Below are 14,654 nucleotides of genomic sequence, written 5' to 3' on the forward strand. Positions count from 1 at the left end.
GTAAATCAAATAATTACTTTAAATTAATTATAATTATTTAAGTTAATAAACTTTAATTTATCCCCAAAATTCCGTTGTTACAAAAGATGCATTTTAGGATATTATAGAATTCCGGCCTTGAGACACATAAAAACTCATGCCCAAAATCTCAAAATGCCTATATTTATAGCCCCAACATTTTTCTGTATTATAAATCTTGCAAAGTTACAAGTCAGTCAACTTTCAGACATGGATATTAAGATCAATGCACCTATTTGCTTCTCCAGACAACCAAGTGTAAAATGGGCAGTGGTAAATTTAAGTGGCCATAGCTTATGGGTTCCTTCCCCATAGTAAACTCTTTCAACATAGGAAACAATTGTTGTCTCTCATAAATGAAGTTTGGTATCTTTCTTTTCTTTGTTAAAGTCACCTTATGTTCTTCAAAAACAAAATCAAAGTGCTTAAACATCAAATAAATGCAACAGCACAAAGTGTTCAAAGAAGCATCTTCCATTCTTTCACCATCTCAATTCTCACCAAAAACCTTATAACTTGTAACATCATTTGTCATCACTTGTGAAACATTTTTTCACCTATTTTTCAACAAAATCATCTGAAAACACAAATACTTTGCATTTGTCTTGTTAATAGCAAATCATTAGTATGATACTAGTTTTATTCTACTCTTTTTTATAGTCTTCAAGTAGTGACTTATTGTAAAACTTCCCTATACAAGGAATTTTTTTTTAGAAGCATTGGTATGTTAAATTATCTGTGATTCATTTGTTCTCAAAAGAGAATACCATAACCAACTTTAAAGGGGAAAATAATGCATAAGAAGTATCTGAAAAAGTAACTTAAACTAGATGTTAACTTCACATGAGGTGTCTTAAAGTTACACAACACTTGTGTTGATAATAAAACACTCAGTAATTAAATACCATAACAAAAACAAACATAATTCTCTCACTTCAATATGTTGGATAAACAACATCTTCAACTATCATTACACTCCCTTCATCCCGCCAACTCTGCATCAAAGTAACTCCCATTTTTAGATTTTTAACATTTCACAAAAACCAATAATAATAAATTAATAAATTAAAAAGTATACCTCTAAAAGGGAGATTATCTCTGCCCTTGAGTAAGGTACAGCCGCCCGAATGTTAACCACCTGCTCAATTTCTGTTACTGTTATTTGCTCAAACCGCTTTTCATGTCGATGCTGCTCAAATGCAGACCTAAATGCAGCAATCCTACAATCACAAAATGTTAAGGAAATTACAGTATTGACCTTTTGATAAAATAATAAGTTTTAATTTCCAAAAATAAAAGAAAAAAGAAAACTACACACCTCTCAGCTGAGGTAGTTTGTTCTTGTCCCACTGGAGGTTCATCGACATCCATTGGTTCAGTTTCAGTCCTGAAAAAAAACACACACACACACAAGGATTTTTAATTTCTATAATATTTATCAGATAAGGAAAAAAAAAAAAAAAAAGTGTTTATAAAATTATAAGATTATCCGCTTACCCTGTTTGAGTAGTAGCATCTGGCTTTCTTTTTCTTCTGACACTTCCATTGTAATTATTGTTATCTCCATCATTGTCAGCTTTTTGATTTTCTTCATGTTGCCTACGCTCTTCCATGTCAGTCAACTCTTGATGATAAATAGCAAAGTTGAGAACTTTCAATGCAGCATCCACGTCGGATTTCAGAATCTAAACCATTAAAATAAAACGATCCATCATTTAAAAACATAAAACAAAAGGTAAACCCTAATCCATTTGAGATGAGGGTTTAGGGTTTAGAATGTTCAATACACATACCTGTTTGCTTAATTTAAGTTTGGCATGTGCTGTAGAGAGACGAATTATTGTCTCTAGGGTTCTGGCAGTTATCGGAAGGGTTCCTCCAGTCTATAAAAAAAATAAAAATCAAAAATCAATATGGATAATTAAACATATTAGGTAGATGAGTGTTAATAGTTAATACTTACCCTGCTATTGCCATTGCTGTTTCTGAGTTCAGCATATGCAGTTGCAATTTGCTCAGATGCCTAAACATGAAAATGTCTCCATCATTAACACAAGCATAAGCATTATAACTTTAAAAAGAAAAAATTTAAAAATACCTCATCAGTAAGATCTGGCTGAATCCTGTGTTTTGCATAATGAATGTACTTCTTGAGAAATTTGATCTTCAAAGCTTCATCTTTAAGTTTCTTTCCTTTTGTTTTCCCATGTAGCATCCTGTTGTACTCCACAAAGATAGAACCATCCACCTCGACTTCATCCTCTCTTCCATACATTGACGCCACATCATCACCTAAACAACCATGTTTGATCAATTTTTAACAAAATGTAAAATTTTATAACAAACCTATTGTATTATTCTTATTGTTACCTCCATCAATGGCAGATCGAAAACGATGCATACGCAAGACATGATCAGAAATGCGTCTATCAATAACAGGATCCATTTGATCCAACACAATAAACAGCAAATCAAAACGTGACAACAAGGAATCAGGAAGTCCGATATTCTTTGTTGGAGTAATTGACCGGTCATACTGCAATCAATCAAGATTAATTAACACAGTAAGGTATTTGTGAGAAAAGACAAAAATGCCCTTGTTGTGAAGTGTACTTTACTCAGAACCCATTTGTCAATGGTATAAAAATTGGATTTTTTACCCCAACCAGAAAAGTATTTGTGAAAAAGACAAATGCCCTTGTCATAATGCGTACTTAATTGAAACCCTAACCATCAATGAAACAAAAATTGGATTTTTTATCCGATCCAGAAAGGTATTTGTGAAAATAACAAAACTACCCTTGTTATGAAGTGTACTTTACTCAGAACCCAATTGTCAATGGTCTAAAAACTGGATTTTTTGTTGGTATTTGTGAAAAAGACAAAAATACCCTTGTCATAATGTGTACTTAACTGAGACCCTAACTATCAACGAAACAAAAAATGGACTTGTTTATCAGACCCAAAAAGGTATTTGTGAGAAAGACAAAAATCCCCTTGTCAATGGTCTAAAAATTGGATTTTTCATCCCACCCATAAATGTATTTGCAAAAAAAAAAAAAAAATATGCCCTAGTCATAATGTGTACTTAGTGGACACCCTAACAAAATTCAGATTTTTTTTGTCTCACTCTCACCCAAAAAGGTATTTGTAAAAAAGACAAAAATGCCCTCATCAAGAAGTGTACTTAGTACTTACTGTTCCATAGATGGGATTGGCAGCTGCTACCACACTGCATCGAGCATTCAAAGATGCATGAATTCCAGCTTTTGCAATAGTTACAGTTTGCTGTTCCATAACTTCATGTATTGCTACACGATCTTGATCGTTCATCTTGTCAAACTCATCAATACAGATCACACCTCTGTCTGCAAGAACCATCGCACCAGCTTCCAGCCTTCTTTCTCCTATAAAATTCAAAACAACATAAGGATTTAGTAAAAAAAAAATTAAAAAAGCTGATGTTTTTTTGTGTATTTTGGTTTAATCAAGAATATGTTACCAGTTTCTTGATCAGAAGTAACTGCTGCAGTCAATCCAACCCCAGAAGAACCACGACCTGTGGTTGATATTGCTAGAGGAGCAATGTTCATAATAGCTCTCAGAAGCTGTGACTTGGCAACAGAAGGATCACCAACCATCATCATGTTAATGTCACTGTAAATCACATAAAAAAAAGGTTTAAGTAAATTTGATTATTTTATAATCTTTTCTTTCCATTCCATTTTGATATGAAAGTTGACAAAATGGATGGAATCACATTCTTTCAAGAATAGTCCATTCCATTCCATCAGAAAGAAGGAAATGAAATGAAATGAACAATTCCATTCCTTAAAGAAAATGGAGCATAAAGACCACAAAAGGTAATTGACAACTCACCCTCTTAAATGAGTCCCATTCTTGAGATTCTTTTCTGTTCCACTAAGCATCAGTAAAATAACTGCTTTCTTTATCCATGCATGCCCATAGATCGAAGGTGCAAGTGATCTTGAAAGCAGTTCAAATGTATCATCCCTCTCAGCTATCTGCTTAATTTTTTTTATGTCATCTGAGCTATACACTGGAGCATTTGCCTCTTTGTTCAGCAGAGAAACATTGTTTGCTATAAGCACAGTCCTACATATCAAATCAAGATTCCCAGTTAGCCCTTCAAAAAGAACATTTTTCAAGGGTATTTTTGTAATTTTCCATCACAGAAAGAGGAAAAAGATAGAAAGATTTAATTTTATCAATAACAAGATAGATAAATGGTACCAAATCTGTTCAATTAGTTTATAAACAACAACATAAAGATTAATACTTTGAAGGGCTTTTTTGTAATTTAACCTGAAAACACCATTGACACTACCCTGGCTTTTTCCTGGAATAGCTTTGTATATTCCAACAATTGCCACACGATCTCCAGGTTTGCATGAATCCACAAGGTCATCTTCTGCAATGACATCAACTGTTCTTGGTAGTTGACCAGGGGCAGAATTTTCAGGCACCTCTTGCATAGATAATGTTTGATGATCTTTGTAACTGCATAGCCCATATTCAGTTACTAACAGATTGCCATTATCATCCTGCAAAAATAATATAAATTAGAAACTTGGATTCTGTTATATAGTATGTGAAATGTGAGATATTACAGAGGATTTGGATTTACCCTTGTTGGATATACAGAGCCAGTTGGCAAACCCATGGTGGAAGTAATGTCTCGATACTCACGGGATGTGAATTGAGTAGTTGAAGGGCAATAATGAACACTTTTAACAACTTTTGGCCTTACAAGAGAACCTAGAAAAAGAAAATGGTAAATCAGATGTTCATTCATAGTCCTAACTCACAAAGAGCATGGAGTATTTGAAGAATCCTAAACCAAAAAAGAGTGTCATTATGTAATGTTTTATCATCAGCAGAAACCATGTTCATATGCTACAAGTCATAATAGCTGACTCTACTTCTACCAAAACAAAGATAACAGCCATAGTAACTGGCTCAATAGCAGATTTGGGCTTCGTGGTGACAGAAAAATGTTAATGTTTGAAATTGCAGCTTTTTTTAACTACTCTGTTTGTGCCCCAAAAAAAGTTGACTCCTAATTCTAACTAATTTGTTAAACCAATTGTCGATTTTTAATGACTCGAAAACCACTGAAAGGTGTGCATTGATAGTCAATAATATGGTACGGATGTTTTAGGTTAACCTAACTGGCCTAAAATGTAGAATTTTGGGGGATAGGTGGTAATGATTTGATACCAACTAATATGCTATGGAGCTCATCATGAATATCGAATCATACCAATAGAAGCATGAAATCATGAAAAGCAGATCATTGAAAACTTACATTTGGTAATAATCCCCTCGACTTTAACCATTGAACCAATGAACTCAGAAAGCAGATCTCTGGGCGTAACCTTCCTCGAAACAAATGGTCCATCAAATCCAACCAATACTTGCTCACCTTCCTTCAGAAACTTCGGATCAATGCTCCGTGTTCGTTCAGTTATGAAATCCGACAACGACTGGATGTATTCGCTAGGGGTATGAAGCAGCCTAATTTATAACACAAATCCATAGATCACTTTAAGATTCATAAAAGAGTAAAGCTGTATACAATGTACTATCGTTTCAATTTAATCTGTATATTCATGTAATGATTTATACCTTCGAGCCAAATCCTCAGCTCCACGTTGAAAGAGGTGAGAAAGCTGAAATATCAAACGATGGCGCTTGTTCTGGATCATGTTCCTGATATCTTCATCTAAACTATCCTGTTAACAACAACCCAATTGTAAATAAACACTCGCAACAGATACATCGACAAAAACAAGAGAAAGTATATTACGTTTGTGTCGAACAATTCGCTGAAAGCTTTTTTGTTGGAAGCCCTTTGTTCTTCGCTGATGTCCATTTCGCTTGCTCGCTTAGAGAGAAAGGATGATAGGAGAACCACGAAGAGATGCAGAGAAGAAGAGAGGTGAAACTTTGCCCTAAATGTGATGTGTTGTTTAGGCGGGAAGAGCAGAAGTGTTAGTGAAGTATTCTGGCGGGAAAATGATGATAGTCCCGCGTAAATGTAATAGACGCACGGCCCAATAAAGATTAGAAATGTAATTGTAAACCGGATAAAAGCCCAGGCCAAAACCCAAATTAAGTTACACTAATGGTCCAATTGGTCCCTATACTTTGGTCATACTTCAAATTTAGTCCCTATTACTTACATGCAATCCATTCATTTTTCTCTATTTCAGATTTGGTCCTTTTGCCAATTTTACTTTTAACATCTATAGAATGAAATTATTAAAAATAGAATGAATCATTATATTTGATTGTCATATTTGGTTAGTTTGAATAAATAAAAAATTATTCAAACATTTAATTATTATTATGAAATAAAAACTAAATAAAATAAAATTGATAAATAAATAAAATGAATATCATTTTATATAAATAATTGATGAATAAATAAAGATAAATTGTTTATTGACCTATATATATATATATATATATATATATATATATATATATATATATATTCAAATGAAAATCCTAACTTGCTTCTAAACTACTCATTAAATACACTTATGTTCACGACGGGATTTGAACATTCAACCTCAATGAGGGATGGCAACATCGGATACCGCTGGGCTAGAAACTCTTTGGTTTTAAAATATAACTATACTATAGTATTTACTCTAATAAATGAAGGGGTTTTTTTTTATCACATGTCATATTCTCATTCAATTTGCAAAATGTCATTTTGTAATTATTTTGAATTTTTTTTTTTCATATGTCATTTTATAGGTTTTTTATTTAATAAAATTTATATAATACTTTAATGTAATAATTACATTAAATGTAGTAATAAATGAATATCAGTTTCATTAATGGACTTACCTTCTTATTTCAAAATTTTCAAATTAAAGTTGATTAGTTTAGTTTTGTTTATTTATTTAAATTTAAAAGATAAAAAAAAATCAATTTTAATCATTCATTATTTTTCTTATTTTCTTATAAATTCAAAGTTTATAAATATTTGGATAATTATATTTAATTTTTTAATTAACTCGTGTAATATATGGATCTAACACCTATTATATATATATATATATATATATATATATATATATATATATATATATATATATATATATATATATATATATATATATATATATATATATATAAAAGACAAAACACTCGGAAAGAATCGTATTTTGTAAGCAATGCTTTATTTCTCGTGACATGTCATTCAGCCTTTGATGTTCCATTTTATTTTCTCTTCATTTACTACATACCAAATGATACCCAAAATCATAAATTATTTTTAGAAATTTTGTACATAATAATATATATGGTAAGTTAATGTCATTTTTTTTTTACTTTTTACTAGGGATCTAAACGAGCCGAGCCGAAGCCGAGTTTGGTCAGGTTCGGCTCGGGCTTAGTTAAGTTATGAGGGGCTCAAGCTCGATTTGAGCTTTACTCTATGAATATCGGCTTCGAGCTTGTGAAGAATTCTACAGGTTTGGCTCGAGCTCAAGATTAGCTCGTTTATTGTCTAATGAGCTTAAATAAAACTTAAGCTCGGTTCAAACTCGTTAAGAAGCTTGTTACTAATACCCTAAATCCTTAATTTCTTAAATATATTTTTTTTAATATATAAAAATAATAATAATGTATATTATATATAGGTTCGTTTAGGATCGCGAGCTTACTGACTGAAGCTCGGCTCGAGCTCATTTAATAAACGAGCCTCATATTTAGGCTCGAACTTGGTTCGGGCTCGTTTAATTTGATCTCGAATCGAACTTTTAACAATTTAATCCTGAGTAGTTAACGAGTAGTTAAACTCACTTACATCTCTACTTTTTACAGCAATCTGAATTGTTTTATAAAAGAAAATAGATTTAGTATTATAAAATAAAATAAAAAAATGAAAGAACACACGATTTGTGGGTCAATAAAGCCGCTTTGATCCATATTAAAAGTTATCCATCTTAACGCCAACCTTGTTTGATCTTTTACTCAAATCAGGGGTGTTCGTTTGGATGGATCGATTTAATTTGATCTGATCAAGTTAATCTAAATTAATTTCGGTTTCAAATTATGGATCCAAATTCTCTAAAGTAAATTCAAATTGATCCGATCGTTTTTTTACAATTCGATTTTCAAAAATGAAGGCATATTAATGAACATATAACTTTACCATTAACTTACTCTATAATACAAACTAAAAGATTGTTTGGTTAGTTGTGAATTAAAATATATTTTAGTGTACTACTTTATAGACACGTTTTTTTAGTACATATTAAAGTATTAGAAGATGAAAATTTTTAATATGCTAAAAGAATAATTTAGTAAATCTGTAAATTATTAAAGATATTTATTAAAAAGAACAAAATAATAAATTGTTATTCGGTTTTTATTTTATAAACCACAACCAATCCAAAATAATAACTCGTTTTTACTAAAACCAATCCAAAAATCCAAATATCCGAACCAAATAGTCTGATCCAGATTGTCCAATTAAACAATTCGGTTTTATCAAAACAACCCTAACTCAAGTCACTCAGTTCGCCACCCTTACCAAATTATGCATATCAAATTGGTTACATTATGTATAAAAAAACTAAAAATGATTCATATTTTAATACGAAAAGGAACTGTTGAAACAATATATAAACATCAACAAAATGCTAGTTTGACTTGTATTTAAAAAATATTCACTCTCGTTAATCCTGAAGGTCTCGTAATCAATTCTCGTTTGAAAGAAAAAAAAAATTGATTGTTCGAGGAAAAATAAATTCATAAATATTCGCACTAGCAGAATAATATGAGCCGAAAGTAGATAACAGTGATCAAAAGTCATAGAAAACATATTCAAACATATATCAACCCAATTGTTTCTCTTAAAATGATATTATTATTATTATGAAAATATTTTTTTTTTCAATAGCATTCAATACTTGAATTACTTGTAAATACTGAAAATTATAATTTTATAGTATAAACCTTTTAAATAAGAATTGTCATCAAAAATTCAACAAAGACAAGTGTGTGTGTGTGTGTGTGTGTGTGAGAGAGAGAGAGAGAGAGAGAGAGATGTAATTTACCAAATAATACAAAAGATACATATTCATGAACGCAATGCAAAATGCTAGTGCCTCTAAATTTCAAAATGTACTTACTCAATCACGACTCACCTCTAAGTAACATGACTAAAATCGCCAAACAAACATTAAAACAACAAGTCTCTCTTTATAAACCCTAACTTTTTCCACCAATCAATATCAAGGCTTGAAAGCAGAGAACGCTACAACAGAATTGTGTCCACCAAAACCAAACGAATTCGAAATCGCTGCACATTTACAAAAACATTTTAATCAATCAGTCAATCATATACAACAATACCACACAGTCTTTTGCACCTTTTTGAGTAAAGACAAAAAAAATTGCAATTCTTGTCTTATTGACATCAATCTCAGTAAGTCTGACAAATGGGGCCCACAAGAATACAAGATTCCAAAATGAAAAAAAATTCAAACTCACCAACGTTGATTTCATGTTGCTGTTTTATGTTTGCAACAGTGTCAAATTCGACTGCGGGCTCCGGGTTCTACGTTACAAAAACACAAGATTAAAAAATTATTGTAAAATTATTTTTTAAAATTTTTTTAAAAAAATGAAGAACATACAAATTGGTTTATGGAAGGATGGAGCCATCCTGTCTGAATGGCTTTGACTGTAGCAATGGCTTCAAGACCACCAGCTGCACCTAAGCAGTGTCCTATCATAGACTGTGAAACATAAACCAATTAAGATTTTTTTTTTTTTTTGCTTTCATTTCTCAAAATGTTTTGTACTTTTTTTTTGAATAATTATAAGCAACATTTATTTATTTATTAAGACAACAATTAATGGAAAAAGATTTGGGATTTGGGGTTTACCTTGGTTGCATTCATTTTGATGCCTTCAGTCTTCTTGAATACCTTTTTTACAGCATTTACCTCAGCAAGATCACCAACTAATGTTGATGTTGCATGTGCATTGATGTAGTTTACCTGTAATTACAAACAAGTATATAAAAAAATATATACAATTATACAGTATATAAAATGTTTTGTATTTTGATGAATGACATTGTTGCATAAATACGCATATAACCTATAAACCAATCAAATTAAAAAATTTTAAAAAAAAATTTTAATTACCTCTTCTGCAGACACACCAGCATCCATCAAACTGCTTTGAATACAAGAAGAAACACCAAGTCCATCTGAACGTGGATCAGTCATATGATAAGCATCACAATTTATTGCTCCTCCCAAATATTCTGCAAGTATTGGTGCATCTCTTTTCATTGCATGTTCCAAACTCTCCATCACCTTCAAAAAAAAAAATTATGCTTATTAACTATTGTTTGATTGATTGAGTCAAGGCCTAATTGAGTAACACAGTCTTCTAAGTGTGGTATCAAACAGTCTGAATCTAACACTGACAGACCCACTCGTAAAATCGGAGGGACAAAAGAAAACAACGAAAAGTCGACCCGACCCGTTTTGACCCGTATCATAAAAACAGGTACCAAACTTACCAAAACACCAGCACCTTCTCCCATCACAAACCCGTCTCTATCTTGATCCCATGGCCTTGAAGCAGTTTGAGGATCATCATTTCTTTGAGACAAAGCCCTACACGCCACAAAACCTCCTAATCCAATCGGAATAATTGCCGCCTCGGTGCCGCCAGCAATCATCATGTCCGCCTCCCCTCGCCGGATGTGATTTGCCGCAGCATGGAAGCAGTAGTTGGAGGTAGCACAAGCGGTTGAAATTGAATAGTTGGGCCCCATAAACCCTAAATCAATAGCTAACAATGCGGACCCCATGTTTGTTATTGCATATGGAATGAAAAAAGGCGTGATTTTTCTATGACCTTTCTCTATCAGAGACTTCACCCCATCGGAAAACACTGTGAGACCTCCCATTCCTGTTCCCACAAGCACACCGGCACGTTCTTTATCGATCTGCAAAAAAAAAGATATCGATTAATGAATCAAGAAATACTTTATTGTTACATATGACAGGACAGATTGTATTGTGTTTGGCATGCATCAGACTAGGACTCGGACCGAAACCGATGTCAATGGAACAAAAATTTTAATTTTTTGTCACATCCAAAAAGGTGGGACAAGGACACGCTCTCAATCTCTTGTTTGTGAAAAAGACAAAAATGCCCTTCGTATCCTCATCATTATAAAAAGCCCCGGAAAGCTTGTCATGTCCCATCCAATCATGTGCCCTGTAACAAATGCAGCCTAGGCTGCATTTATTATAGAGACTGTCGGGACAAGACAAACTTTCTAGGGCTTTTTATAATGATGAGGATACGGAGGGCATTTTTGTCTTTTTCACAAATAAGAGATTGAGAGCGAGTCCCTGTTCCACCTTTTTGGACGTAACAAAAAATTAAAATTTTTGTTCTATTGAGACATCAGTTTCAGTCCTAGACCCAGTCCAATACATGACAAAGAATGTACAATGTTATGCAGTCTAAAAGTGTACAATTAATCTCAAAGTGTACAATTAATCTAAAAGTGTACAATTAATCTCAAAGTGTCTCAAGTGCTTTTTGATAATGAAAAATTGACAATAGGAGAATTTACTAAATGTGTTGGAAAAAGGAAAGGTTGGAATTTATTCCGTACATCTTAGAATGAAAATAATTTTGGGGATGTAAAGTAAACTTTATACTTGTTTTTTCCCTTTACGTATGTCTCATGCATTTTTTACACAAATAATAGAATTACTGAAGGTCATATGAACATCATGCACTCAACATTGTTTTACAACAAAGTGAGAAATTCAGTGCACTTTACACATGATCTCCTTAGTACACGCATCACAAACTCTTTTACCCAAGGCACATGTATCAAGTATGCTTCAAATTTATTATTTATATAACAAGGTGCTCTCATTTATCTGTATATTATAGCATCCTACTTATCATTTCTTGGATAACATTGCTATGATTTGGTAGATTTTTCAAAGTGCAATGTTGTAATAGGTAGAAATGAAAGTAGGACTCTATAATAAACAAATCAATGAAAGTGCTTTATCATTTCTTGCATTTAAGTTTGAACCCTATTTATTTTCCCATTTTATTGCCCATGTAAGCCTCTTAGTTTTAGGGTAATCGATACCTTGAATTGTAAAAAAGTATAAAGGTTTATGGACATTGTAAAAATTTGCTGAAAGCCCTCAAAAGCACACAATGAATCAACCACAAAATCAGATTTTTTTACACTAAATGATCAGAAAATTAAACACGATGTACCAAAGCACTCAAATTTAATTATCGCAACTTTAAATCACAACAACTAGTTTGAAGTCACGTCTAAATAGCAGATCCTGAATGGGATTTAATCAGAAAATGTACAGAGTTATATGCATATGAAGATAAATAACGATTAGAAAAGGCTTCAAAATGATGAAATCTTTCACATTTTCCATTTATACTTACTGGGCATCACGCAAATGTGGCATCCATTCAATTGGAGTGACTTTAAATCATCACACATTTCTAATTTCAAGCTTATCATCACCCAAATCCAGCACACATCCGCTAAATTCCACTCATGCAGTTCAAATTACCCAAATAGCAACCAGATCCAAACATGAAAAACGAATGAAATTCAATAGAACTACAAACCTTAGAGCGTTTATCACCACCAAGATCAGCATCTTCAAGAGCCTTTTTACCAGCAACAATGCAATAGCGAAGACAATCATCAAGCCTCCGGTCATTCTTCCCGTCGATATACCCATCCGCCTTAAACCCACGAATCTGACCACCAAATCGTGTCGGAAACTTGGACGCATCGAACCGGTCTATCAACCCGATTCCGCTCTCCCCCGCCAACAACTTTTCATAGTAAGTATCGACATCGTTCCCGAAGACCGATACCAAACCCATACCCGTAATGACAACCCGTTTCTTGGGATCCTTCTCACGTTTAGGGGCGGCGGCGACAGCGGAAATTACTGCGCGGCGGCGTGTGGTGAAGGAAGGCGATTTGACATTGGTGAGTAAAGAGTGTTTCTGAAGCGGGTCAAGTGGGGAGACCCGGAGTGGGGTTGATTGCAGAAGAGCTTGAGCTTGCATGGTTGTGGAGAAAGGGAAGAGATTTTGTGGAGATGGTGATGTTGGATCGATTTGAAATAGATGTCTATTGTCTTGAATAAGGGGTATATATGGATGGATACATACACCTATCAGTTCTACTAAAACTGGTTTGTGTATGTTGGTGTCTAATTAGTAGTAGATCTTACCAAATCCTTGTTTTTCAATGGGTTGGCCAACACATGTATCCACAAATCAAACTATGACTTCATTTCATCTCCAGAGTAAATTACACAATTGGTCCAAATGTGGATGTGGGGTAATTTGTGTTTGTCCTAGCTAATTTATTTACATATGAAATCTATAGATTACACTTTTCTAATTTCTTTTTTGATTTATATATATTGATTTTTTTGATTTACTTATATTGATTTGTTATTGTTAATATTTAAAGTAGCCAACTTATTATATTATCCTCTAATACTCGAAAAATCCTAGAAAAACTCAATTTATTATTGTTCACTGTTCGAAAAAACCATTATGTTATTTTTTTTTGTACGATAAAACTATTTTATTTGTTGATTATGTTTAAAATAATGTCTTGTAACCGGAAACCCTTGATAGTCGGTTACCTAAAATTTGTGAAATCAGACAAACCCAACCTATTATTCTTTAATGTTCGAAAAAAATGCAATAAAGTCTTTACATATTGGTCTCATAATCGATTTAGTCCTTATATATATATATATATATATATATATATATATATATATATATATATATATATATATATATATATATTATTCAATTAAGTCCCAAAAACCGATAATAATATTCAATTTAACCATTTTACCCGGTCAACGGGTCATTCAACTTTTCAAAATTACATTTTTGGCCTAATTTTCAAAATTTATTACAAATTTAGTCTAAAGTTTACACTTTTGGTCCATATTTTAAATTTTAGTAAAAATTTGTTTCAAAATTTATCTTTTTTGCCCAAATTTTAGAGTTTTGTTATGAATTCATCATAACTTTAGTTGTTTTACAACTTTTTTTCACAACATTTTGTTTCAAATATGTTTTTTCTTTATAAAATCATATTTATACAAAAAAAAAACCATATTTTCATATAAAAAAATCTTATATTTTCTATATAAAAACTTTTTTCTAAATTTTTTTTCTATACGATATACCTATTCATAAGAATATGCATTTATTAAGTGCATAAATACATACAAATCCGTTTTTATAATATATATATATATAAAAACATATATTTTACAAAAAAAAATGTATACAAACACCTATTTTATGATAAATACATTTGTATGCAAACATATATTTATAAAAATATATATATGTACAAACATCTATTTCATATTAAACATATACATTTCTTTTGTAAAAACATATTTATATGCACAAAAATAACATAATTTTTTTATATGAAACACCGGAGGGGATGATCATTTTGGCATTATAGCACTTCTGAATCCAACAACCTTATGTGACCCTTCAAACCAGAT

At 32.0% G+C, this 14,654-nt stretch overlaps 2 protein-coding genes across 2 annotated transcripts; both read right to left on the reverse strand.

Moving 5' to 3' along the window:
- Nucleotides 1–823: 823 nt before the first annotated feature.
- Nucleotides 824–6,019, reverse strand: MCM3 (Minichromosome maintenance (MCM2/3/5) family protein). Its single transcript, XM_078964446.1, has 16 exons — nucleotides 5,849–6,019; nucleotides 5,668–5,774; nucleotides 5,348–5,556; nucleotides 4,667–4,797; nucleotides 4,345–4,583; nucleotides 3,898–4,134; nucleotides 3,521–3,675; nucleotides 3,217–3,425; nucleotides 2,389–2,554; nucleotides 2,117–2,310; nucleotides 1,982–2,041; nucleotides 1,812–1,901; nucleotides 1,516–1,703; nucleotides 1,337–1,405; nucleotides 1,097–1,238; nucleotides 824–1,013 (listed from the first exon to the last, which is right to left on the reverse strand). The coding sequence occupies exons 1-16, from the start codon at nucleotides 5,912–5,914 to the stop codon at nucleotides 954–956; spliced, it is 2,322 nt and encodes a 773-aa protein (XP_078820572.1). The 5' UTR covers nucleotides 5,915–6,019; the 3' UTR covers nucleotides 824–953.
- Nucleotides 6,020–9,097: 3,078 nt separating this feature from the next.
- Nucleotides 9,098–13,356, reverse strand: KASI (3-ketoacyl-acyl carrier protein synthase I). Its single transcript, XM_078963690.1, has 7 exons — nucleotides 12,718–13,356; nucleotides 10,601–11,032; nucleotides 10,218–10,391; nucleotides 9,954–10,067; nucleotides 9,702–9,803; nucleotides 9,556–9,622; nucleotides 9,098–9,364 (listed from the first exon to the last, which is right to left on the reverse strand). The coding sequence occupies exons 1-7, from the start codon at nucleotides 13,168–13,170 to the stop codon at nucleotides 9,297–9,299; spliced, it is 1,410 nt and encodes a 469-aa protein (XP_078819816.1). The 5' UTR covers nucleotides 13,171–13,356; the 3' UTR covers nucleotides 9,098–9,296.
- Nucleotides 13,357–14,654: the final 1,298 nt, after the last annotated feature.

The sequence above is a fragment of the Lactuca saligna genome, chromosome 7 (genome assembly GCF_052625555.1).
Source record: "Lactuca saligna cultivar CGN05327 chromosome 7, ASM5262555v1, whole genome shotgun sequence".
Classification (NCBI taxonomy): Eukaryota; Viridiplantae; Streptophyta; class Magnoliopsida; order Asterales; family Asteraceae; genus Lactuca; species Lactuca saligna.

Bases quoted from the DNA above. Each gene is read 5' to 3' on its own strand.
- MCM3 (XM_078964446.1), bottom strand. From the start codon at position 5,914: ATGGACATCAGCGAAGAACAAAGGGCTTCCAACAAAAAAGCTTTCAGC. The intron at 3,676-3,897 runs GTGAGTTGTCAA...TGTGATTTACAG, and splicing joins AATGGGACTCATTTAAGAGG to TGACATTAACATGATGATGG. The intron at 1,014-1,096 runs GTATACTTTTTA...ACTTTGATGCAG, and splicing joins AGATAATCTCCCTTTTAGAG to AGTTGGCGGGATGAAGGGAG.
- KASI (XM_078963690.1), bottom strand. From the start codon at position 13,170: ATGCAAGCTCAAGCTCTTCTGCAATCAACCCCACTCCGGGTCTCCCCA. The intron at 10,068-10,217 runs GTAATTAAAATT...TTGTAATTACAG, and splicing joins CTGGTGTGTCTGCAGAAGAG to GTAAACTACATCAATGCACA. The intron at 9,804-9,953 runs GTAAACCCCAAA...TATGTTTCACAG, and splicing joins TCAAAATGAATGCAACCAAG to TCTATGATAGGACACTGCTT.